Genomic DNA, 27,469 nt, shown 5'->3' on the forward strand with positions numbered 1-27,469 from the left:
ATTGGAGGAAGAATCATTAACAACCTGAGATAGGCAGACAATACAACTTTGCTTGCTGAAAGTGAGGATGACTTAAGGCACCTACTGATGAAGGTTGAAGAATACAGTCTGCAGTATGGATTACGTCTCCATATAAAGAAAACAAAAATCCTCACAACTGGACCAATGAGCAGCATCACAATAAATGGAGAGAAGATTGAGGTTGTCAAAGAATTCACATTGCTTGGTTCTTCAATCGATGCCAATGGAAGCAGCAGTCAGAACATTAGACAATGTGTAGCACTGGGAAGGTCAACCACAAAGCAACTGTTTCAAGTGCTTAGGAGCAAGGATGTCTCCTTGAGGACTAAGGTGCGCCTGACACAAGCCATGATATTTCCAATCTCCTCGTATGCATGTGAGAGCTGGACAATGAATAAGGAAGACTGAAGAAGAGTTGATGCTTTTGAGTTGTGGTGCTGGTGAAGAATGCTGAAAATACCATGGACTGCTAAAAGAACTAACAGATCTGTCCTGGAGGAAGTGCACCTGAAATGCTCCTTGGAAGCAAGAATGGCCAGACTTCGTCTCACCTATTTTGGTCATGTTGTCAGAAGGGACCATTCCCTGGAGAAGGATGTCATGCTTGATAAGGTGGAGGGTCGACGAAAGATAGGAAGGCCTTCAGGGAGATGGATTGACACGGTGGCTGCGATGATGGACTCAAGTATGGCAGATATCATGGAGCTGGTGCGGGATCGGGCAATGTTTTGTTCTGCTATGCATAGGGTTACTATCAGTCGGAAATGACTTGACGGCACCTGACAGCAATAAAAATAAGTACAGTAACCAAAATTTCAGCCAAACAGATCTAATGATATCACACTGGCATGAATCTCCAAGTCACCCAAGGCACCACTTGATGAGCAGAACTTTTGTGGTTTGACAAGTTTGTTTTCTTTCACTTCTTCCTAACCTTCATGATCACATCCCTTAATTATACTATTTGTTTCTTCTTTTTACACTTCCTTTTCTTATACAAATCTGGTCCTTGGGAAAAGTTTATTTATATGAATATAATACATCCCTTTTTGTCTTTAAATTGAGTGTTTATTGCATATTTTCCCATTTTACTTTCTGTGACTAACTCATATTTCGTTTCTGCTATTTGGAGGGATTTATTTCTCTAGTTACCACTTTGGGCAGTTTCATTTACAATGTGTAACTTTTTCAAAAGGAGCTGATACCTGCCTAGACTTCGCCATTTCATGGCAGAGTTTCTTCATGTACAATAAAGTACCACTGGTCTCTTGCTTTTAAAGAATATAAAACTTTTAATAACTATTAAATATTACAATAACCATTATAGTTACTAACGTACATTAACATTTTTATAGTGCAAAGTAGATTTTGATTGTCTCTGGAAATAATGTCATTTTAAAGGTACAGTAAGAAATGGAAATAAATCCCCTCTTGTTAATACCATCTCCATCTAATGTTGTATTTTAAAAACAAACAAAATAAAAAATTGATAGTACATTGCAAAAGTTTTTGACCTCTAGTTTTCCAATAATGATGCTTTGCCTATCACCTTTTTTTTAAATAAATTTATTTGTATTTATAGTGTGTAGGTATAATTTAGAACATTTTCCTTTGCTTTTTATATATATTTATACACACACACATATACATGTATTTCTTTTTTTCCTCTCTCCATTCCCAATAGATTGCCTGGGCTTTAAACAAAGGTGTAAAAACAGAATACAAACAATTCTGGGATGTGGACCTTGGTGTTACATATATACCGTGGGAAAAAGTCAAGGTGGATGACCTGGAAGGTTTTGCAGAAGGAGGCATGATTGATCAGGAAACGGTGAACACTGGTAAGAACCCCAAGGGCTCAGATGGAAGTCATTTGATTGTTTAAAAGAGTAGGCTTGAATGATTATGAATGAAATGAGTTTTGCATGACAGGGTAAATTGTGTTTATTTTCTAGTTCCAACCCCCAAAAAGGGAAAAGAAAAGATGTACACTGTGTTCAGTAGACACTTGAGTTGTTTATTGTGTCTTATTTCATAAGTGCCTAAATGCAGTGTTTTAGAAGTCTCTGCCTGTAGCATTTCCATGTGTATCTGTTTTAAAGCGTTGCTCTGTAAGAGATAGTGGTGCATGCAGAAGCTTTTCAAAAGGATGTCTGATTCCTTGAATTTAGATCAGAACTGGGGATATGGGACACTCCTTTGAAAAAGGCCCCAGATGATTCTGATGAAGATCCACGCCAAGAATAGCAGGAATAGAATTTCAGTGTCAGGAGGTCTAGTCCCGATCCACACTATGTTAAGCACCTTCTCGAACGTCCTGAGCCATGTGATCAGCCTGCCTGCTGCCTCTACTGTGTAAAATTTTGTTTGTCTTTTTATTTTTAAACACTTCAGTTATAAATTTACCAGATGATTAGCAATTATAACCTATAGAAATCTTAAAATTGATACTTGGAAAAGAAATGGAATATGACATATATCTTATTTCTTTACATTTTAGGTCTTTCACCCAAATTAGTTAATTTTCAGATTATTTTAGTTCTCAGGTCAATGCATATATTTTCAAACCTTTGTTTTTGGTCAGTCTCTTACATTTTTCCCTTGGTGGATGTTTCTTAAAGATATTCATTCATTGAGTATAAGTATTAATGGCAGGCAGTGATATTCCAGTGCAGGGGTCAGCTGACTCTGCTTGTGGGCCAAGTCTTAACAGCAGCCTGTTGGTTGATAGAAATTTTGTTGAAATACAGTTACCTTCATTTTTACCTATTTTATATGGCTGGTTCTTTTGGGGGGTGGGGATTTGTGACAGAATACTATAAAATTCTAAAATACTATAGAAAAGATTTACCAGCTCATGATGTAGTAGAAAGAAAGGTAATAAATATATCCAGGGTTGACAAGTTCTAAGAAGACAAAATAGGGAAAGGAAGTTGGCAGTGTGGATGTGGGAAATAGTGTAGTTTCTAAGTGACTGTGACACATCCTTTGGGGCTCTGGTGGTGCGGTGGGTAAAGCATTTGGCAGTGAGCCAGAAGGCTGACATTCCAGACCCACGGCTGCTGTGTAGGCGGGTGATGAGGTAATCTACTTCTGTAAAGATTTACAGCCTGGGAAACCCAACAGGGGTCATCGCCATGAGTTGGAATCGACTCGATGGCAGTGGGTTTGGTGTGTGACACATCATATGGAGAAGGTGATACCTGAGCAAAGACTTGAAGGAAATGAGCAAGGAAGACACACAGCTGTCTAGAGAAAAGGACATCCCGTGTAGAGGGGACAGCAAGTGTAAACCCATTGCCATCAAGTTGATTCGGACTCGTAGAAACATTATAGGACAGAGTAGAACTGCCCTATAGGGTTTCTGAGGCTTTAATCTTTATGGACGCACATTGCTGTATCTTTATTCTCCGGAGAAGCTAGTTGGTTCAAACTGCAGACCTTTTGGTTAGCAGCCAAAATGCCTTAACCACTGTACCACCCAGACCTCCCTAGCTATTGTAAAGTTTGTATTAAAAAATAATCAGACCAGTGTAGTGTGAGCAGAGTGAGTGAGGAATGAGTGGTAGGAGGCGAAGTGAGAGATGTCCAAAGGGGTGAACTCCTGTCACCAGTCATTGTGATTAGTTTGGTCTTTACTCTTGAGTGTCATGGACAACCACTGATGGAGACCACTGGACTGAAGCATTGGACTGTCTCTGTTATATTTTTGCATGGCCATATTTTCAGAAAGATTTTTCTGTGTTGGGTTAATACTTACTGATGTTCCCCTGGTGTATGTTGTGACAAAATATAGGATAATGCTCATCTCCCTTAGACAGCTTGTTGGATTCATTCCTGTTATATCACTTCCAGGTGCTTAATTTGGACTAACATGTTAGGGCCTTTCCCATGAATCTCATGTGTCCAGCTTTAGGACTCCTCGTGTATCTGGGCAGTTGTGGACACATCTCAGGGTGTGACTTTCCTGATTGCCAGAGTGGTGGAGTCAGAGGTGAAATGAATGTGTATGTGGAAGGAAAAGGAATTGTCGCACTTATCCAAAAGCAATCCATTTCACATATTTCGTTTAGAGTGGGAAACGGTGAAAAGCGCGGAGCCTGTTAAGGAGGTGGCCCAGACAGCACCGAGTCCGCCCCGTCCGGCTGAGAAGGAGCCTGTGGCCACGGCCCAGGCGGAGGTTTTCCCGCCCCCTGTGGCTATGTTGCAGGTCAGTGCTGGGCAGCTTTGTGTCGGTGCTGTTCTCACAGTTGTGCTTTTATGAATGCGTTTATAAAAAGCTTGGAGAAAATCATCCAAATTACAACAAACATTTGTCAGTAGTGTTAGGCAAAATAACAAAACAAATATTCTTTTAAATGTCATTGTAAAGTTTTGCTGATACTATGTTTATCATGTGGTTACTGTTGTGTGTTAATCACATTAAATTTAAAATAGCGGGTAGGTATGGAAGTATTGCTTTTAACAAGTCACATGATTGTTTATTCTTCTTTAGTTTCATGTTTTACTGAGAAATCTTAAATTGACAGAACAGTAAGCTATTTTAACAAATGAAGTCAAACAGTTTTTTAGTAAAAATTATTGTCAGAAATTGTTTCATTAATACTTAAATGTTTACTTACTCAACAAACAGTTATTGAGTGCCTGCCCTGCTCTGTGACATTCACTGTTCTAGGCTAGGGGCATACACAATGACCAAAAAAAACCCAAAAATCTCTCACCTGAAGAAGCTTATGTTCTCAGTGGAGGTAACAGAAAAATAGAAATAAGGTTATGAGATCCTGTGGAAGGAAAAAGGTAAGATAGGGATGATAAGAAGTATCTGGTGATACTCACTACCATCAAGTTGATTCTGACTCTTAACAACCCTGTAGGACAGGGTAGAACTGTTCTGTACAGTTTCTGAGGCTATAAATCCTTACAGAAGCAGACTGCCTCCTCTTTCTCCCACGGAGTAGCTGGTGGGTTCAAACCACCAGCCTTTTGATTAGCAGCTGAATACATTAACCACTATACCATAAGAGCTCCTAGTGCCTGGTCACAGGTAGGCGTAACTGAGAATGTGACCTTGAACAAGGACTTTAGCTGCAAGGAATAACCATGTGGATGTTTGGGGGGGGGAACATTGTAGATGGCAGAAATAAAGACTCAGTGTCAGGAACATCCTTGGGAATAGCAGGCAGGTCAGGTTGAAGTGAGTAAGAGGGGAATTGTTGGAGGATTTTGAGCAAGGGCTGACTTGATCAGAAATAGATTTCAAAGAAGTGCTGTGTTTTGAGTGCAGATTGCAGTGGGCTTTGGTACAAGCTGGGAGACCTGGTATAAGATGATTGCAGTCATTCAGGTGTGTACTGTCAGCTCACTGAACTGATGGCAGTGGTGGTAATGAGACCTGGTCCATATTAGACAAACTTTGAAGGTAGGCCTGTGGGACTTTATGCCATGATTCAATGTGGAGTTACGAGAAAGAGTAGAGGTAAGGCTGTGGTTTGAAAAATTGAAAAGATAGAGTTACAATTATCTGAGAACAGGAAAGACTCTGGAAAGAGTCGTCTTGGAAAGGCCAGTTGGGAGTTTGGTTTTGCATGTTAAGTTTAAAGTGTCTTTTCGACAGTCAAATTGAGATGTTGATATTACCTCAGTTCAGGAGAGGTGTAGGATGTAGATGATTGTTTGGGACGTACAATACCTAGGATGAGTAAAAGATGATTATATTTGGATTAGAAAATATATTCATGAGAAAGCCAAGCCATTCTAAAGCTGTGTGGACATGCTTCCTAATGGTAGATTGCATAACATAGCTAGGTGTTAGAAAACTTGATGGGAGGTGGCAGTTTAAAATTGAGCATGGTATTGAATATTCAGGTAGGTAACCCTTACTCTATGTCATTTGAAAGTAAGATCTCCAGTCTCTAAGTAAACTGTCTGTTGAATAATAATAATAATATACCTTCATCCTAAGGGACTTTACTCATAACTATATAACAAGAAAGAGAAAGTTACTACAATGGTACTTGTTACCTTCCTAAGTAAGAAATAGAAATAATTTACCTTTATTTGTTCCAAGATGTGATCATGCAAGTAGATAAAATGATGTGTGGACTTTTATTTTTTTATCCACCCAAGATTCCAGTGGCGCCAGCTGTGCCTACGGTTAGTTTAGTCCCACCAGCATTTCCTGTGTCAATGCCCGTTCCTCCTCCTGGATTCAGCCCACTGCCTCCGCCTCCTTTCCTTCGAGCAAGTTTTAACCCTTCACAACCACCTCCTGGTAAGGAATGCTGGTGTCTTAGAATATTACTAGAATTGTCTTTTTCCAGATTGAAATTTCATTGAGCAGTACCACCTGGAGGGCTTCTGGAAGTCCAGATTGCTGGGCCCCATCCCTAGACTGTCTACTTAATTAGGTCTGTGGTGAGTCCTGAGAATTGGCAGTTGTGACAAGTTTTTAGGTGATGCAGATTTCTGGAACACCACACTTTGAAAAGCAGAGACAGAGAAAGGAAAGTGGAAATCTTTCAAAGTTGTTAAAATACACTTTCAAAATTTAAAAAATTGTATTAAAGATTTTGTATGAAATTCTCTATAATTGTGACCCATTCATCAGAAAGTTCGTATTCATTTCTGTAGATTGTCCTTCCTAAAAGTCATTAAATTCATATTAGAATTTATATATATTTTAAAATACTTATTTTAACATACTAAATTCTTGATAAGCAAAAGTTCCCTGAGTCAGTATTTTTAGGTCAGAATGCTCAGTCACTTAACATGCATCTCATAGTTATTAAATAGTCACTTCCACTTCCATAGATAGAGCTTAAGTATTACACCATGGGAGAGGGTAGAGAAATGAGGGAGAGATGTGAAATGGCTCAAACCATCTTGAATTTTCTTTTAACGCCAAATTATTTACGTATTACAAGAGGTACTTTGATTTGTAGAATTTAACTTCTTAGTCATTGAATAGTCTTCCCAGAAACTGCCAGTAAAACTAAAAAGTTGATCGTTGTCTGAGAATGGTTGTAAGTTATTTGCCATATAAATAAAATTTAAAAATTAGGGTATGAGAGATAATTTGAAATTGGTGAGCTTTAATAAGAATTTTATCTTTGTTATATTTTACATATTGAAAAACTACTCTTGTCAAATACTTTGTGTGATTTCAAAATTAGATTATTTCAGAATGTGTTTTATAAATGATTATTTGAAAAACCGTGCCCCATCACTTGCAAGGTCATTGTCTATCATTCATTTGTTGAAAAACCATGGATCTCTGTTGTTGTTGTTGTTACGTGCCTTCGAGTCTAACCCGACTCATAGCGACCCCTCCTTGGGTTTCTGAGGCGGTATCACTACAGAAGTAGATTGCCCAACCTTCCTTCCAAGGAGTGGCTGGTGGGTTTGAACCGCCAGTCTTCTGGTTAGCAGTCAAGTGCCTTAGACACTACACTACCAGAGCTCCTAATGGAATTAGAATGGTAGCAGATACCTAGTTTGGTCATTTGATATTGAAAATCATAGAAAAGGCAGTAATAAATTAAAGATTTATTTCAGTGCTCAGAAGGTAATATAATATCATCCAGGGTTATTGAAATGTTCTGGTAGTAGCTAAATAGTACAGTAACCAAGCAACACAACATCATATTTGACAGATGATGTTATTGCATATAATTTGGCCAGCAGCTTGCAAAACTGTTTTAACTTCCCGTGCAGTCACTGTATTAGCACACAAATAAATTACCTGGCTTGTGTTAATCTTTGGTTTTATAGCCTCTTAATGCCACTGGGCTTAAATGATGCTGTGATGGGGAATAGACTAAGACAGGCTAAGAAGAAAGGCCTAGTGATTTACTTCTGAAAAATCAGGCAGTGAAAACCCTAAGCTACACTGTGCAGTAATCCATAACCACCACCTTTTCATTCTGTTGTATGTGGGATTGCCATGAATCAGGGGCCAACCTGACAGGGCTAATGACAATAATATATAAAAGTAGTTATTAGAAAATTAAATCTTTGGTTTACAAAAACAATTTTTCTTACATGATTTCTTTTTTGGTCTTTGTTTTCCATGTAGGTTTCATGCCACCTCCAGTTCCACCACCTGTTGTACCACCACCTACTATTCCACCAGTGGTGCCAACATGTGAGTTTTCTAACTTCAGAATATTCTTTAGTCATGGTAGTTTTTGTTTTTTTTTTTTTAATTTTTACTGCGATTTGGTTGAAAGATTACGGAGCAATTGGTTTTCCATTCAGCAGGCCACGTGCTTTCTGTTTGTGACATTCACTGCAGTCCCCACAGTGCACCAGTACTCTTCACATTTCCCTGCGTGTGCCCACTACTTCCATTTGTCCTTCCTTCCCATCCCCTTCTGCCTCCCAGCTCTGTCCCTGGGCAAACACTGCCCTCTTGATCTTGTATGTTTGATTGTTCCAAAAAGAACATACCACCCTGTGGTATCACTATTCATCTGATAGGCCTGTCTGTCATTTGGCTGTCAGTTGAGCCGTGGGGGATGAGTTCACTTCCCTGCTTGAAGGGTTCCCCAAGGGCCATCATCTCAGGAGTTCTACTACTCTTCACCATGCGTACAGAGTAAAATGGGATTTAGCACCAAAGGCTTGATTAGATTCTGGTTCAGCTGTTTTTGCAAGCACACTTCACAGGTGGGTGCATATGACATTAGAAACACAAAATATCTTCTGATCCCAATTTTAATGACATGAGGAGAGATTGGAGATTCAGGTGGTGGAACCCAGTCATCAAAGGTTTCCCTCATGTTTTCATCTCATGGTTTTTCCCTTTTAATCATCGTTGTTTGAATCTACTTTTCATTAGTTGTAAACTGGTGTTTTGTCTAATTCTCTAGGGACTTTCCTCTTTACTAGCTAGAATTTTTCTTACCGACTGGTAGGTGGTGGTATTTTTTTTCTTGTGCAGTTTATATAGGAAAACCAGGATAGATGTTAAAAAAATTTTTTTCAGTTGCCATTTTTTAGAAAAATGTTGCTTCGTGCTTTTTTCACCCTTTCCTATTTATTCTACTTACGTTGTTGTTAGTTGCTGTGGAGTCAGTTTATACTCATGGTGACCCATGTGTACAGAGTAGAATGCCATAGGCTGTGACTTTTCTGAACCTATTAACAGACGTCACTTCCTAGGCACCTCAGGGTCGATTTGAATGGCTGGGAGCTCTGATAGCGTAGTGCCTGACACTTTACTGCTAACCAGAAGGCTGGTGGTTCAAAGTCACCAGCCACTCCTCAGAAGGAAGGTTGGGCAGTCCACTTCGGTAGTGATACTGCCTCAGAAACTCGAGGGGTCGCTATGAGTTGGGTCCAACTCGATGACAAATAACAAGTTTTCAGCTGGTAGTCGAGTGCTTAATTTTTGAGACACCTCAGAGTAATGAGTTGTGCTATGATTATTTCCAGTGATATCCAGTGATTGAACAGGGCAGATTTATTTCTCCTAATCTCTGGTAGCATAGTGGCTAAGGCACTTGACTGCTAACCAGAAGGCTGGTGGTTCAAACCCACCAGCCACTCCTCGGAAGGAAGGTTGGGCAATCCTACTTCCGTAGTGACACTGCCTCGGAAACCCAAGGAGGGGTCGCTATGAGTCGAGGCCGACTCGACGGCACATAACAACAACAACAACAATCTTCTATTTCCTCTTCCTCCCCTCCTCCTTTTTTTTTTTTTCTTAAGTACTTGTTAGTTACTGCCTTTTTACTTAAAGCCGTTATTTTCATTTTTCACGTTGAGAATGTTCCATCTTTGGACAATAGGAGAGCTTTTCATGTTACTTCTCTGTTGCTTTGACATGACTACTTTAGTTTTTACTACCTTCTTCACTTTTTGTCCTAGTCTGTTCCAGACGGATCTTGCTTATTTTTTGCTTCATTCTGAGAATCAGCTGTTTTTCCATATGAGCCATAATATGTGACTTCACCATCTGGGTACTAGATTCTCATTTTGCTTTTTTGGTTTTCATTGAGTCTAGGAATTTTTCTTTTTATTATTACATTATATTGTTATATCCAAAACAAATTTAATATAGGATTTTTTAGTTAGCTACTTTCATTTTTTTATAATTGTGTATTGTCATCACAAAGGAAAAATAACATTTTTTATTTTTGCCTTATTCTGTGATGCATACACACACACAGTATTTTGGAAAGGGAAAACCAGTATTACAACCAGCAATAAGACTACTAGATGAAACTAAGGTTTCTCTGCTACTTTCTTTGTCCTCGGAATATATGTTCATTAATGATATATAGGAGCTTCGGGGACTCAGTACTTAAAATACTCAGCTGCCAACCAAAGGTCTGCAGTTCAAACTCACCAGCTCCCACTATGGGAGAAAAGAGGAGGCAGTTTGCTTCTGTAAATATTTACAGCCTTGGAAACCCTATGGGGCAGCTCTGCTCTGTCCTACATGGTTGATAGGAGTCAAAATTGACTTGATGACAGTGGGTTTTTGGTAAAGATATATATATATATATATATATATATACATACACATATACACACACACACACACTCAAATTGCATTTACCAAGATCACTTGAAATAATAATTTTTTGTATTAACTTTTTATTACCTTTTTTTTTTCTATTTAGGAACACTGTCGAAATAGTAAAATTTTTTTTTTTAATTAATTTTGCCCTATTATTTATCTATAGTAATTTTCAAGCATTTAGAAAAACCTTCAGTAATTTAGGCAGGCCTGTCTCAAAAGTTAGCGCTAAACGTAAGGACCTTATTGTTAGGACAGTGTATGTGATGATACAGAGCTGAACTTGTACCTAACCCCTCTTCTTTATATTCTGAAACCCCTTCCCCTCCTTCAGTGTTCAGACAGCATTAAGATGTTTCTTTTTTGTTTTTTATTGGTCGATTGGGAAGAGTTGTTTCTATTTCTGAAAATTAAAGTGTTCGGACTCCATTTCTGAATTCATTTTGCAAATCAAGGATTAATTAACCAAGAAAGAAGAATTTACTAGATGTCATGATTACTTATTTACACTGTCACATTTAATTCTCATAATTCCCATCCATGGTCACATGTGGTTTTATCCCTATCTTGCAGCTCTGTTAAGTGCTAATAGTTTGTCCAGGTGATAATCTAGAGTTAAATGTCAGCATATAAAGTCAGCTTTCTAAAATCCTCAGGTCAGTGATTTAGCAGTGTTCTAAGTGACATAAATTGTACTAAAAATTATAACCATATAATTACAATTGTTACACTTGATTAGTTCTGTATTTTAACATATAAATGGCATAATGCTCTTGGGGAATCTTCTGCCCACTCTTGAGATGGTAACCTTCCTAGCTATGTATCTGCAGTCTCTTACCTGTGAGTTCCTAACGTCCTTTGGCCAGAGCGATTGAGTATAAAGCATCCTGTCAGCACTGGTTGCTGTCCTGTTGACTCGACTCATGGCAGTGCCCTCTACGTCAGAGTAGATCTGTGCTCCCTGTGGTTTTCAGTGGCTGATTTTTTTTGGAAATTGATCACTGGGACTTTCTTCTGAGGCGGTCCTGGATAGATTTGAACCTCCAGACTTTTGGTTAGTAGCCAAGTCTGTGAACCGTTCGCAGCACTGAGGAGCTTTATAAAGATGTATCATGTTGTAATTTCAAAGAAATTAGGCACATTTTCATTCTCTTAAGCACTTGTCAGTCTGTACTAATCACTTCTGTATGTTTATATATTCACTTATCTGGCATCTTTAGAAAATAGTGATTTTTTTGATGACTGGAATGTACTTTGAAAGTGTTGATATCCTTACTAAATATCTTTGAGGAAAGATTTTTTCTCAAATGTGATTTTGGAGAAAATGTACCATAATATTTAACAGCTTTGATGCATGTTACTCAGTGACATTGGTTCCACTTTTCACAGGGGGTCTGTGTTCTCATTATTTCCATGCTGCTGGTTCTCTTGCCTTAATCTGGCTTCCTTGTCCCCACTGACCTCTCCATGTTTGGTCTGTGAGGTCTCATTGAGGTGATTGCTTAAAGAAGCACAGTACTCACTGGTGATATTATTTATGAGCCACTCTTTGTTTTGGCTGATAGGTGACCTTTAACAAAAATATTATTAAAAAGTATTGTTTCTCCCTATCTTTTAAAACTCGGAAGAAAGATTGGGCAGTCTACTTCCATAGAGATACTGCCTTGGAAACCCAAAGAGGTGTCACTATGAGTCGGGCTCAACAGCAGTGAGTTTGATTTTTTCTTTTTGTTATCTTTTTTTTTTTTTTTTTTTTAAAAAAAAGCTTTCTTCTAAATATAATTTAGGGTCTCCGTGATTTACTCATTTCTCAAAGTGAGCATCAGTTATTGTGTAATGTGCTTGGTAATACAGAGATGCCATGAAATGAAGCACTGAGACTGCCAGAAGTTAGGTTCATGAAGAGTATTGTGCAAGGGCCAGAGCAGAGCTGTGTGTAGTCGCGTTGACTGGGTAGTCATTCAGCAGTAGACAAGAACATGGGAAGAACATTTATAAGTTTGACTAGGTGTGTTGGGCATAGTGACTGTTTTAAATTAACCCATGAATTGATTAACTGAGTCTGAAATGTACTTTTCCTTTCTTTAAACAGCTTTAGTGCAGCCACCATTATCCATGACTCCAGAAACAGTGAAAGATGTTGGTTTTGGTAGCCTTGTTTTGCCAGGTGGTTCTGTTGCCAGCAGCCTTGCTCCTTCTGCACTGCCAGCTGGGAACGTTTTCAATCCTCCAAGTAAACAAGCAGAGCCCGATGAAAAAGGACCTCATCTTACAGACCACCAGATTGCTTCTGGTGAAAACCACAGAGCAGGTAAACAAATCCTCGTCTACATGGTTAAATTATAGGCATTACTTCTCTGTATTTTTACTTAATTCTGAAGTAGTATGTGTTTGTAACTAATTTAGTGCATAAATGTTAAAATGTTCAGCTTTATTTTTTTAAAAGTGATCACAAGGATCTAAAATTTCTGCTAAAATACATATATGTGTATATATATATATATATATATATATATATAGACATTCTTCAGCATGGTGTAGGTTTGACACATTTCCATTAAGATCCCTGGTAGTTTGGTTTTTTTTGCCTGTTGGGACACAGTCAATATATTGTTCAATAAGGTTGTACAAAATCTGTATACCTATTTGTTCTTGTTGTGTTAGGTGCCATCGAGTCGGGTCTGACTCACAGCAACTCAGTGTATAACAGAATGAAGCACTTGCACAGTCCTGTTCCATCCTCACAGTCATTGCTTTGCTTGGGCCCATTGTTCCAAGCACTGTATCAATCCATCTGGTTGAGAGTCTTCCTCTTTTCTGCTGACCCCCTACTTTGCCAAGAATGATGTCCTTCTCCAGGGACTTGTCCCTTCTGATAGTATGCTGATAGTATACTTGAGACCAAGTCTCACCATCCTTGCTTGTAAAGAGCGCCCTGGCTCTTTTTCTTCTAAAACAGATTTGTTCAGACTTTTAGCAGTCCGTGGTATAGTCAGTATTCTTTACCAGCACCATTACTCAACGGCATCAATTCTCTGTTTGTGCATCTTTCATATGCATATGAGGCAGTTGAAAATACCATAGCTTGGGTCAGGTGCACCTTACTTCTCAAAGTGACATCTTTGCTTTTTAGCACTTTAGAGAGGTCTTCTGCAGCAGATTTGCCCAGTGCAATATGTCATCTGATTTCTTGTTTGCTCCTTCCATGGCTGTTGATTGTGGCTCCAAGTAAAATGAAATGCTTGACAACCTCAGTCTTTTCTTCATTTGACAATGTTGCTTATTGGGCCAGTTGTGAGAAGTTTTATTTTCTCTATGTTAAGGTGTAATCCATACTGTACATTCCACTGTGCAGTCTTCATCAGTAGGTACTTCAAACCCTCTTCGCTTTCAATAATCAAGGTTGTGTCATCTGACTGTCACAAGTTGGTTGTTAATTAGTCTTCCTTAGTACTGATGCTGTATTTCTCTTCATATAGTCCAGCTTCTTGGATTATTTGTTCTGCATACAGATTGAATAAAAATGATGAAAGACTACAACTCTGACACACACCTTTGCTGATTTTAAACCACACAGTATTCCTTGTTCTGTCAGAACTACCTACCTCTTGGTCTGTATACAGGTTCCACATGAGCACAGTTAAGCGTTCTGCAATTCCCATTCTTCACAATGTTATCTATAATTTGTTATGATCCACATAGTCAGATGACTTTGCATGGTCAATAAAACACAGGTGAACATCTTTCTGGTCTTCTCTGCTCTCAGCCAAGATCCATCTGACATCAGCAGTGATATCCCTCGTTCTTTGTCTTCTGAATCTGGCTTGAATTTCTGTTCATTCCCTATTGATGTACCATATTTCAGTCATCTTTAGCAAAATTTTCCTTCCATGTGATATTAATGATATTGTTAGATAATTTGTGAATTCTACTTGATCTTCTTTCTTTGGATGGACACAAATATAGATCTCTTTTAGTTGATTGGCCAGGTAGTTCTCTTCCCAGTTTCCTGGCATAGATGAAATGAGCACTTCATCAGTGCATCCATTTGTTGAAATGTCTTAGTTGATACGCCATCAGTTCCTGAAGCCTTGTTTTTTCCAGTGGCTTCAGTGCAGCTTGAACTTCTTCCTTCCATACCATTGGTTGTTGATCGTATGCTACCTCCTGAAATGGTTTCACATCGACAGTTCTTTTTGTTTCAGTGTCTTGTGTATTCCTTCCACCTTCATTTGATGCTTTTTTGCATTGTTCAGTATTTTGCCTATTGAATCCTCTGGTATTGTAGTTTGAAGCTTGAATTTTTCTTCAGTTTTTTTGCTTGAGAAATACTGAGCATACTCTTCTCTTTCGATTTTTTAACTCCAGGTGTTTGCACATTTCATTATAATACTTTGTCTTCTCAAGCTGCCCTTTGCACTCTTCTGCTTAGATCTTTCACGTCATCATTTCTTCCGTTCACTTCAGCTACTCTCTGTTTAAGTTTCAGACTCTATCCTGACATTCATTTCTTTTCTTTCTTCTTTGCTTTTTATTTACTTTTTATCTTTCCTGTCTTTTTAATAACCTTTTGCTTTCCTTGTGTATGATGCCCTTGATATCATTCCACAACTTGTCTGATCTTCAGTCATTAGCATTTGCTGTGTCAGATCTATTTTTGAGGTGGTCTCTAAACTCAGATTGGATATACTTAGGGTTGTGTTTTGACTCTTGTGGACTTGTTTTCATTTTCTTCAGCTTCAGCTTGAACTTGCATATGAGCAATTGATGATGTGTTATACAGTCAGCCCCTGGCCTGTTTTGACTGATCTGAGTTTCTCCATTGTCTGTTTCCACACATGTAGTTGGTTTGATATCTGTGTATTCCATCTGGTGAGGTCCCAGTGTTACAGTCACTATTTTTATGGTTGAAAACAAGGTATTTGCAATGAATTAGTCATTTGTCTTACAAAGTCCTTTCATGCGATATCTGAAATTTCTATCACCAAGGCGGTATTTTCCATCTACTGATCCTTGTTTTCAGCTTTCATGTTTCAATTGTTAGTGCATCTTGGTTGCATGTTTGATTAATTTCAGACTGCAGAAATTGGTACAGATCTTCAATTTCTTTGCTTTTATATTAGTGGTTGGTGTGTAAATTTGAATAATAGTTGGATTAATTGACCATGCTTGTATACCTGTTGATGGGAGCTCTGATAGTATAGTGCCTAAGGCATTTGACTGCTAACCACCAACCACTCCTCGGGAGGGAAGATTGGGCAATCTATTTCCATAGTGATAAGTGGGTGGTTTTGTTTTCAGTTGGATCCAACTCAAAAGCAGTGAGTTGTTTTTTTTTTTTTTGGTAGACCTGTGGATAGTATCCTATCCTATAGAAAGATGAACAAGTATTAGGTGGCCATAACTTCTAGCAGGAACTCTATTCTACCGGTTTTTCTCCATCTAGGTCTAGGTGATAGATGGGGTGTTTGAAAGCATAAATTCGTTTTAGTAAGGTATCACGATCGGTATATTGAGAATTTTAAGTCCTTTAGGAAATCTTTGTTAAAGATGAAGATTAGTATAAAACCTGACGTTTTGGTTAAGTTAAAAATTGCACATAAGGATTACCGACAGCCTCGTGTATTTTAATATTTAAATATCACTATGGGATATTTAATATCAGTATTGGGTAATCTACTTCCGTAGTGATACTGCCTCGGAAACCCAAGGGGAGGGGTCACTATGAGTCGGGTCCGACTTGACGGCAAACAACAACAACAACAACAACAGATAGTATTTGGGAACTCTGGTAGTGTAGTGCCTAAGGCACTGGACTGCTAACCAGAGGGCTGGCGGTTCAAACCCACCAGGAACTCCTCGGTTTGAACCAAGCAATCTACTTGGGGCAATCTACTTCCGTAGTGATACTGCCTCGGAAACCCAAGGAGGAGTCGCTATGAGTCCGGTCCGACTCGATGGCACATATCAACAACAACAACAACAAAAGATAGTATTAGGGAGCTCTGGTGGCATAGTGCCTAAGGCATTTGACTGCCAACCAGAAGGCTGGTGGTACAAACCCACCAGCCACTCCTCAGAAGGAAGACTGGGCAGTCTACTTCTGTAGAGATAACTGCCTTGGAAACCCAAGAAGGAGTCTCTTATGAGTCAGACTTGACAGCAGTGAGTTTGGTTTTGAGTTAGATAGTAATTCTGGCTTTAATTTTCATTTAGTGTCTAGTGCACCTTGATTTTGGGGTCATGAAAGTAGCGGATTCCGCTAACTCCTAGAAATTATAGCATTAATGTTTACAGTTTTCTTTTCATGCCTGAATGACTTTAATTTTGTGACTATTTAGAAGCTCATTTCCCTTTTTTTCCTTTTAGTGATTCCAAATGATGTTTCCAGCAGTTCTGCAATTTTAGGAGGACCACCATCAAATATGACAAACAACTCTGGAATTCTGGGAGTCCAAAGACCAAATGTATCAAGTCATTCTGAGATTCTTGGGGTCCGGCCATCTATTGCTTCCAATAGTTCTGGGGTTATTGGAGCCCAGCCACCAAATATTCTAAATAACTCTGGAGTTTTGGGAATACAGCCACCAAGTGTGTCGAGTAATTCTGGACTTTTGGGAGTGCTTCCCCCAAATATACCTAACAATTCAGGACTTGTAGGAATACAGCCACCACATGTTCCAAATGCATCTGGACTTTTGGCAACACAACCACCAGCTGGTCCTCAGAACTTACCCCCTTTAAGTATCTCTACTCAAAGGATGCCTGCAATGCCAATGTTAGACATTCGTCCAGGACTGATGCCCCAGGTGCCTGGACCAAGATTTCCTTTAATCCAGCCTGGAATTCCACCCCACCGAGGACTCCCTCCCCCATCAGTACTTGATTCAGCTCTTCACCCACCACCTCGTGCTCCTTTTCCTCCAGGAGATATTTTTAGTCATCCTGAAAGACCTTTTCTAGCTCCTGGAAGGCCAAGTGTAGACAGTGTGCCTAATCCAGACAAAAGGCTGCCACTTGGGAATGATAACATTCAACAAGAAGGCGATAGAGATTACCGGTTTCCTCCTCTAGAAACCAGAGAAAGCATTGGTATACCTCCCCCGGTGGATGTTAGGGATGTGGTTGGGCGGCCTGTAGATCCAAGAGAAGGTCCTGGAAGGCCTCCATTAGATGGTAGGGATCATTTTGGAAGACCTCCTGTAGATATAAGAGAGAACCTTGTGAGGCCGGGTATGGATCATCTTGGTCGAAGAGACCATTTTGGCTTTAATCCAGAGAAGCCCTGGGGGCATAGAGGAGATTTTGATGAGAGAGAGCATCGAGTTCTACCTGTCTTTGGTGGTCCAAAAGGCTTACATGAAGAAAGAGGTAGATTTCGGCCTGGAAACTATAGGTTTGACCCCAGAAGTGGTCCTTGGAACAGAGGATTTGGACAAGAAGTTCACAGGGATTTTGATGATCGCAGAAGACCCTGGGAGAGGCAGAGGGATAGAGATGACAGAGATTTTGATTTCTGCAGAGAAATTAATGGAAATCGTCTTGGACGAGACAGAATTCCAAACACCTGGGTCCCACCTCCTCATGCTCCTCGGGTTTTTGATTATTTTGAAGGGGCCACTTCTCAACGAAAAGGTGATAATGTGCCTCAGGTCAATGGTGAAAATACAGAGAGACATGCTCAACCACCTCCTTTACAAGTACAGAATGATCCTGAACTTTATGAAAAACTGACGCCTTCAAGTGAGATAAACAAGGAGAAGAGTGACACAGTTGCTGATATAGAAAGTGAACCAGTGGTAGAAAGCACAGAAACTGAGGGGACATAATCATCACTCAGTAGGTAAAAGATACCTTTTGTAAAGTTGTCATCTCTCTGTAATAGATTAATGGCTGACTGGACCATAGTTGTTCACTTTTGTCTGCCAGAATTAAGTTAATCTGATGTTCATGTTCACCTTTCTCTTAAAATAATTGTACAACTGACTTGTATAGACATTGTTCTTAATATGAACATGGTAGGTAAACATTTTTTTATTTTTCTGGTAAAATATAAATGTTGCCCCCAGATTCTTTTAACTTCAAGGAAATGAATAACAGCTTGTCAGAGACTTCCTATGGAAGAAAGAATTTTTTAGATACTACCATTAGGTTGGATATGGTCATAGATATATTCAGAATAGCGAGTGGTGGTATATCTTACCCATATCTTTAGGCTGCTGCAGAATTTTAAATAGACAAAGCTGTGATATTTTATGCAAAGACTGGCTCTAGATATTTGAGGAGCACAATACAGAGATTTAAACAGTGATTTTGTAAAATCTACACTATGGTCTCTGTTTCTCCAAAGTAAGCGTGTGTGATTTGTTCCTCATACTGCAGTGAGTACAAAAGAACAAAGAAAACACAATATGGAAGTACGTTTCAATGTTGGGTGAGTTTTGTTTTTAGATGCCAATAAAACTTATTTGTTTGATAACAGTGTTCTAGGAATTGTATTTTTTTAACCTACAAATTCTTAAAACCTCGCATCATAAGCAGCATGTGTTTAGTTGTTGAAAAAGTTTTCTATTCCTCCTAACTGATGAAGAACTGTGTGGTGGAAAAAGCATGTACTTTGATATAAAAATCATGCAGTCTCTCCTTAGTATGTATGTAATATCTGTGCATATTTAGTGTGTAAATCATATGTAGGCTTCAGTTTCTCTGTGTGTTTATCTTCATGTACATACAGAGAAACATAAGAAAGTTAAAAACGTTTAGATGATAAAATAGTCTCTGAAACCTGATAGAAAATTACAGGAAGTTAGGTAATTAATACTGTTCATAGTAATAGCTCCTAGTCTTAATGAAAGTAAAATAGGAAGTATTGTTTTTTTTTTAAAAAAAAAAAAGGTTTGGTGGTTCATTTATAATATAGTTAAGCATGATGCCCAAATTCACACAAATGCCTGCGCTCTATTGGTTTCCACTCTATTTGCTGTTCAACATCGATAGTGCTAGCCCACAGTACTTAAACCAGTCAGTTGTCTGAAGTGAATTTCTGGAGTGCAGAATTAATTGCACAGAATGTACCACAGTATTGGTGGATTAGAAAATATTTGTATCACAACAATATCCCGTTGTGTGCTTTGTAGACTCTGAGTGACACTGTTTAGATTAGCTTCTGAGGTAAATTGAGTAGCAGAACTATTGGGGTTGATTTCCTGTTTATTTCTTTTTGCTTTATATAGTGTTCATTTATTTGCTGTTTGTTTCTCCTTTGGGTTTTACGTGTACACACATGTAGAAAACCACTGGTGTTTTTTAGTTTCTGAAGAACGGCTTTCATTTGGCTTTTTGAAGAGCCATTTTGTTTCCTATGCATTTCCAGCAATTGAGCATTTGCTCTCCTTACCTACAGTTCCTGAGCTACACTTGTCAAGCCTCCAAAACAATAGCGTGCACCTGCCCTTTGAATAGGGCTTGATTTTGCCCACCTCTGCTGACCCTAGAGGATTGTAAGGGCTTTACGGTTCCTAGTCAGCAATAAAGTTTCTTCATTTTACACATTCTGAGTAGAGATAGTACATCATTTATTTTGTTGTTTTGTTTGGAGAAGTGGGTGAGAGGAGAAATTTGGTCTTTTATCTGTAATGTAACCAATACAGTGAGTCATTTGAATTGGTTTTGGATCTTTTCCTAGGGTGAAGTGAAAAACAGACACTGATACAAAATTGTAATGTTCAGGAAAGGTTAGTCTCTCCTTAAGGAAATTGTATTGACTGGGATTTCTTGCAAACTACTTTAGTTGTAATTTTCATTGAGTTACATATACTTGGAATAAGTAGGAATAAAATGTGAGACTTTCTAGTAATTCCTGATCCAAAGATTTTTTTAAAATCACTGTTGGTCCTGCATTTGCAAACTTGGAATCAGTAAATTCAAGTGTTCTTCTGGTTTGAAGACTGCACGGTGAAAGTGGCCTCATCTATTGTGATGTCGCTCCTTTCAAAGAGCTGAAAAAATCAGTGCACTTGTTCTCATCTTGTCCTTGTTTTGTTGAATAACATTTAAACGAAAGGACATTATTCTTCCTTATACTGAAATGTCCACAATGGATATTAGCACTCATCTTTTTTTTTTTTTTTTTAATGTGATGGAGAGAAAAGCTAATTATCTTCCTTTGCAAAGTTTGATATGGACTTTTCACATTCTTGATGATTTTGATCATAATTCTGTCACTAAAATGTTAGCAATTTGAAAATAGGCCAGGAGTGAGCGAGCCACTTCAGTAACGTGTTTTGAAGTACGGCAGGCAGTAACTGCATTAGACACCAAATCACAAGCATTGAAATTTGTGACATGGTAGAAGTCATTTGACATTCTGCAGTATGTGTGAGTGGACAGAACTATTTATTTTTTGAACGTTTTTTATATGTGTCCAAACATTTCATTAGATAAGAGGCTTCTCCATAGGTGAATGTCATATACTTTCCTTGTTTTGTAAATGAAGCTATTGTTACAACAAATAAATCTTTAGCTTCATTATATAGGTAGAATACTCTTTTATTCTAATTATATTTCTGTATATAGGACAAATACTTTGAAAGATTTATAATGAAAGATGGAAACAGCATAAAATTATTTGAGCAAAACTCTGGAAATTACTTCATGTAATATTTAATGGATAAGATTGATTTGTCCATTATTTAACCTAGTACATTCTTACCAGAACAGTTTCTGTTGTCTTGAGAAATTTTAGTTACTTCATTAAATGTATTTACCACATTTCACTTACAAAAGTTCCTAATGTATGGAAACACACATTTAGGGTTGTTTTGAGGAGGTGGAAGTAGTTTTGTTACATTTACAAAGAAAAAGTGACCTGTCTTAATTGGAAACACTTTTTTTTTTTTTAATGTTTGTCTTCATCAGATCTAAGGGGGAGTTCTACTCTGTCACATGGGGTCACTATGACGCCATCACTCCCAACAAGTGGCCGTGATTTTAAGAGCACCACTTAGAAATTATAAATGATTCCAAAAGGACATGCCAGTGACTGTAAGACACATCCCTAATGCAGAGATGTCACAGGGTTACCAAGTGTCTAAGAATCTCAGAAATACGATATTGAAATTGACACGCAGTTCATTGATGATGTTTACTGTTTTCAGTGGAGTGTATTCTGAATAAATTTCCTATCCAACTAAACTTACTTATTAAGTGAGTTAGAGAACATTTTAATGTTTTTCTTACTGTATGTATTTTTGATGGGCACGAATTTTAATGAACAAGGAAATTTGAATATTAAAAAATTTTGTTACACTTCATGTGCCTTCATCACTATTTATTGGGTGCTTGATATAAAAAATGTTTCAGTGACTTCTAACTCTTAAAAAAAGACTAACATTTTTCTTTTTATAAATAAAATGATCTTACATGCAAGATACAGGAAGCCCTAGTGGCACAGTGGTTAAAGCGCTTGCCTGCCAGCCTAAAGGTCCATGATTCAAACCCACTATTTCCTCCATAGGAGGAAGATGTGGCATCCTGCTGCTGTAAAGATTGACAGCCTTGGAAATCCTGTGGCACAGTTCTACTCTGTCCTGTGGGGTCATTATGAGTCGGAACTGAATCAATGGCAGTGGGTTTGGTTTTTTGGTTTTGTAGAATATAGGAGGAAAAGATTAAGTATCTATATTCATTCTGAAGCTAGGCAAAATAAAAACTAATTTATAATTAAATACTCTGTTACAGTACCACAGTTGGACAGAGAATTAGAAATGTTTAACTTTTCATGCTGTGATTTTACATAAAATAACTTTTGAACTATAGCTAAAGTTAGTTGTAGGCACTAAAAATTTTGTTTTCTACTTGTAAAGGAAAAAAAAAACATTACTACATTTTCTACAGGAAGTTTAAAAATAAGATCCTTTAAGTCAGCAAAATTTTCTGCACTATAGTTCAAGGTTAATGACCCTAGATTAATTTCTTTTGAGGTGGAGACCATACTTAAATTGGAACACACACATTGAAGACAATTGAAATACAGTTCTCTGTGGTTCTCAGCCAGAAAATGTGTGACAGAATCACCAGTGGGCCTCTTTGAAAATACCTGGAGTGTGATCACTGCAGATTGATGAATACAGAATCTTCTAGGTTAATACATTTATATATATAACACAAAGACATCTCCCAGGCAAGATGTATATGTTATAAAATCCCTACGTACTTCCACTTTAGTTATGCTAAAATATATTGTAAGTATTTAATATACCATACGCTTGAGATGATTTTAGTGATACAAGCTTATTTTTTTGTCTCTCAGCAACGTATACACTTAATTGTAGAATTTGGTATTGAGAGATGAGGAAAAAGTAGAGAGGTCCATCATCACAAATGGTTTAAACTCAGGTATTAATCTACAAATGAATGATGAGAAAGGAATGGAAGGAGGCGGGTGAGATGGTTTTGTGGGAAGTATTTTTGACTCAAGTGACACTTTAATAGAATGCCTCAAAGACTGATGTACTTGAAACCATGTAATTATAGAAAGAGCCCTTTAGGGACTCAATATACGTATCAGGGATGAGAAGTGATGTTACTGTTGGGACTGCTCAGATGTGGGTCACACAGCAAAATTGAATACAAAGCAGTGTTTTATTTTTTGGCATGAGCTTTGCTTAAACATTTTTCTTCCCCCCTCCTTAATTCACTACTTTCTAAAGAGACTCTTATCTAGTATGCACACTTGGAAGTATTCTGCCTTGTTCTTTTAAGATTATTCAAGATACAAAATAAATGCTCTTAAGTAACTTGTAAAATATATACAGTACAAGGGGTAGAATTGTGCAGCTGGGTTAACTTCGTATTGTGTGAGAGATGAGGTGGTGAGATGACCTGTAGTGAGGGAAACTGGAAACCTGCTGATGCAGAGATGCCCATAGATGCAAGACAGAGAACTTTAAACTTGGGCCTTTGAGCCAGGAGCCCTTGGCCTGATTTGATGAGCATATCACAGGTGACTGGCAGTGGCAGATGTGTAGCACTTGGCGGTCCTGTGTTCGCCTCCTCGCCCTCCCTCTTCTGTGGGTAACTATCACTGTTTTATATTTCTGCCTTTTTTGAAATGAGCATTAGATTCCTCCTCCTCCTCCTTACCCTCCAGGCTCCTTTTAAACCCGCATTCCAAGCAAGGACTACCAATTGCGTTTGTTGTTTGCATCATAAGCAGTTTACTGCCCTCGGCTGAGTGATTTCTAAGGTTAGTTTCTGCACTTAAATGCCTTGAGTTCATGGATTAAGATTTCTGTTCTCAAATCAGTTGAGGAAGAGAAAGAGAGAAAGATTGTATGGCAACTCTTCTAAAAAGCGCAGATTTTATTGGTTTGGGCTTTCAAAACTGGCTTTAAGAATTGTTACGGCTTTGGATGAGTTGCTGAACCTCTTGAGCCATCATTCCTCTTTTTAACTGTTTTGATATGGTGACAGTTTACAGAGCAAATTGGTTTTCCATTCAACAATTTGCACGCTTTGTGACATCGATTCCGATCTGTGCAGTGTAACAGCACTCTTCCCACTTCCTCCCTGTTTTCGCTGTTCCCGTCATCCTTCTTTCCTTTCCCTTCCTTCCTTCTGAGCTTTATCCCTGGGCACATGCTGTCCTTCTGATACCATGTGGATGAGTGTTCTAAGAAGTGTGTTCCTCCCTAGTGTACACTTGGAATTATTCTGCCTTGTTTTAAAGATTATTCAAAATATAGAATATTTTAAGTCTTAAGTGACTTGTGAAGTGTATACAATGTAGTGTTCACCTTATAGGCCTGCCTACTCTTTGGCTGAAAGTGGAGCCGCAGGAGTGAGTTCAGTTCCAGGCTAGGAGGGTGCCCAAGGGCCATAGTCTCGAATGTTCCACCAGTTGAGTAAGCCTGGTCTTTTTATGAGTTTGAGTTTTGTTCCACATTTTTCTGACACTCTATCTGGAAACTCCTTTTGTGCTCCCTTTCCAAGTGTTAGTAGTGAAAGCTGGGCACCATCCAGTTCTTCTGGTCTCAGGGTTGTGGGGGCTGAGCTTCATGTGGTCCACTAGTCCTTTGAAGTAATGGTTTCTTGCATCTTGGATTTTCCTCACACGTCTTTGCTCCAGACAGAGATAGACCAGTAGTTGCACGTTAGATGGCTGCTCACAAGCTTTTAAGACCTCGGTTACTACTCATCAAAGTAAGATGTAGACCATTGTCTCTGTGACAGTGTCATAAGCATCATGGCTTAACAGCTAATCTGTAGGGTGCATTATTATCATTGATGGTAATATTGGATAATATTTAAGGGACATACACCATTTGATGAGAACTGGATAACTGTATTATCTCGTAATTCTCATGGCCATCCTGTGAGGTAGTAATATCTGTTTTACTAAAGAGAAGCCTAAGTCACAGATTCAAGCCCTGGTCTTTCAGATTCAAAAATCAGTGTATACTGCCCGATAAAATGCCTGACAGAGTTAACAGGGGCTTGCTTACCAACTAAGAATTCCTTTTCTTTTTAAGAAAATAAAAGGCACATGTGCAATAAAGAATAAACTTGAACAACCCGCTGGGGCTTTTTATTCTTTTATGACTGGCTGCCATTAAACACTAAACTTAGATAGTATTTTCATTGTTAAAAGTATATGTGATGCTGTCTCCTTTTTCTGTATTTAAATAATCACTTCAGCTTCATATTCTTAGATTCCATTTTTAGGATCTGGTTTTCCTCTAAACCAGGCACCATGGAAGACAGGCCTGGTGGTCTGCTTCCAAAAGATGACATTCTTGAAAGCCCTGTGGAACAATTCTGTTCTGCACACGTGAGACTGCCATGAGTCAGAATTGACTTGACTGGTTAGATGGTTAGGTACTGCTCTAAGTGCTTGGCAAATATTAACTCAAGTATTCCATACCACAACCCTGTGAGGGAAGTATTTGTCAACCCCATAGATGAGCAACTGAAGGAGCAGAGAGGATAACCTGTAAGGTAATCTCAGAACTAGTGAGTGGATTCCCATTCAGCATTCAGATCCAGACAGTCTCCATCCAGGTCCCATGTGAAGGACTGCACCTGACCCTGAGGGTTAGAACCCACGAGCTGAAGGGCCCTGGGATACCCAGCCGAACAACAGCAACACTCTGGAGTAATAATTTTTATTTTCTCAGTAACTTGCTAGTTTGAGGCAAGCTTGTGTTGCATTGGTATTAATTAAATAAGGCTTCTTTTTGAAAACACTTTTTCCCACAAATGAAATTTCAAAACCCTTTTGTCCTTTCAAACACTAACATGTAAAGCAGAGCCAATGATGTCTTGCAAATTTGTATTTTAGGCGTGGTTTTTGACAGCTCCTTTCCAGTATTTGTCATTTATACACTGGATGTTTTACCAAAACCTTGCACTCAGTTTTCTTACCTGTAAAATTGGTCTATCTGCTTATTTTAGGAGTATTCTGTGCCTTGAATTATGTGAAATGTGTGAAGTTACATTTACATATACTAAACATTAACTATTAAAGAGTTTATCCACTTCTTGAATTCACCTAAAAAGATAAGAGCTAGACTTTATCTTTTGTGGCAATGGATAATTAGCAGTTGTTTTTCTTTCTTAGAATGTATAACTTGATTCTAGGTTTGCTTTCTTTTCAAATCTTCTATTTAATCACTAAATTTAGATTCATAAAAGGTTCAGCCCACAGCATGCTGTAGTGCTGGCCCTTGATGACCTTCCCAGAGTCCTTGGAAAGATGACTGTAAACGTTGTGGCCATAGTGCTGCCTCTGCCACATATCAGAGGACATGCATAGCAAGTTCTTGAGTTATACCTCTCTTTCTACTAATATTGGCAGGGGTAATTATGCTTCTATTATTACATGAAATAAAATGTTCCTGCATTTGAACATTTTTTAAATAACTGGAGTCTTGTGTTTGTTGCTGAACTAGGGTTAGTTTATCTTTTAATGAAGGTGTTAGTAAAATCAGAAGATTTTTGTTGAATAACCTTAGGAAGTAGGAAAGATAACTACAATTTAAGAACTGAGCTTTTGTTTTGTGATGATAGAGATCACTTTGAGTCTTTTAGATACTGCACAGTAGCATTTAGCTTCTAAGAAAGTTGAGGAAAAACGTGATGTCGTGTATCTCTGAGGTCATACTCAAAGTAAAGATAATAAGGATTCCTGCTTGGCCCTAAGTGGCAAAACCAAGGGCTACATTAAGGACGTTTAATGATATTTTAATTGCAGCCATCTGTTTTCAGTATGTGGTAGTTTCTGAATTGCTAGCCAGACAGTCTACGACCACAGAGTGAAAGGCATTCTTGTAACAGGCAGAGAAGGATTTATGGGTGGAGGACTGAAAACATTTTTTAAACTTCCTGGCTGACATTCTGCACAATCTGTCTTCAGGAATATCCCCTTTGGTAGCCTTTGTATCTCTTCTTTACACATGAACACACAAACACAAAGAAGTTGACCATGGTCGCACAGGTTTCTGACTTGCATAATTGTTGGAACCCCGATTTTGTTTACTTCAAAGCTGTGTTTCACTTTAAAAGGGTCTCTTTCAGAAAGGTAGACTGTAACACGCCCTGTAACTAAATTCTGTAACTCAGGTGTTAGTAACTTGACTTTGATTGCATACACACAACACAGTTTTATAGAATTCCATTTTGAAATTTGGAGATTATAAAAATCAGTTTTAAATCCCTAGTTATATGCACTGCAAACCACGAACCAGACTGTTAATCTTTTTTAGATGAATTTATAATGCCCGTACTTTTATTTTTCTTCAGTAATGTTTCCAACTAAAGGACTTCGCAAAGAAATCCAGTAACACTAGTATTATATACCACCAATTATTGTGAATTATTCTTGCATTAGAAAAGTCATGCTGACTTTTAAAGGGGGAGGTTTTG

General features: G+C 38.3%; 2 protein-coding genes across 2 annotated transcripts in view; both read left to right on the plus strand.

Annotated features, from left to right (window-relative positions):
• Nucleotides 1-18,375, plus strand: part of SCAF8 (SR-related CTD associated factor 8) — a 121,188-nt gene extending 102,813 nt beyond the window's left edge. Inside the window, 6 exon segments of the mRNA XM_007956198.2 lie at nucleotides 1,706-1,862; nucleotides 4,095-4,231; nucleotides 6,148-6,292; nucleotides 8,096-8,164; nucleotides 12,639-12,857; nucleotides 16,916-18,375. Coding sequence (XP_007954389.1) covers nucleotides 1,706-1,862; nucleotides 4,095-4,231; nucleotides 6,148-6,292; nucleotides 8,096-8,164; nucleotides 12,639-12,857; nucleotides 16,916-18,375 — 2,187 coding nt within the window.
• The window catches only part of TIAM2 (TIAM Rac1 associated GEF 2), a 583,282-nt gene continuing 573,492 nt past the window's right edge, over nucleotides 17,680-27,469 (plus strand). Inside the window, exon 1 of the mRNA XM_007956200.1 lies at nucleotides 17,680-18,385. The gene's annotated coding sequence lies outside the window, so the exon portion shown is untranslated. The remainder of the gene's footprint in view (nucleotides 18,386-27,469) is intronic.

The sequence above is a fragment of the Orycteropus afer genome, unplaced genomic scaffold (genome assembly GCF_000298275.1).
Source record: "Orycteropus afer afer isolate SDZICR_OR568_19922 unplaced genomic scaffold, OryAfe1.0 scaffold00581, whole genome shotgun sequence".
Lineage (NCBI taxonomy): Eukaryota > Metazoa > Chordata > Mammalia > Tubulidentata > Orycteropodidae > Orycteropus > Orycteropus afer.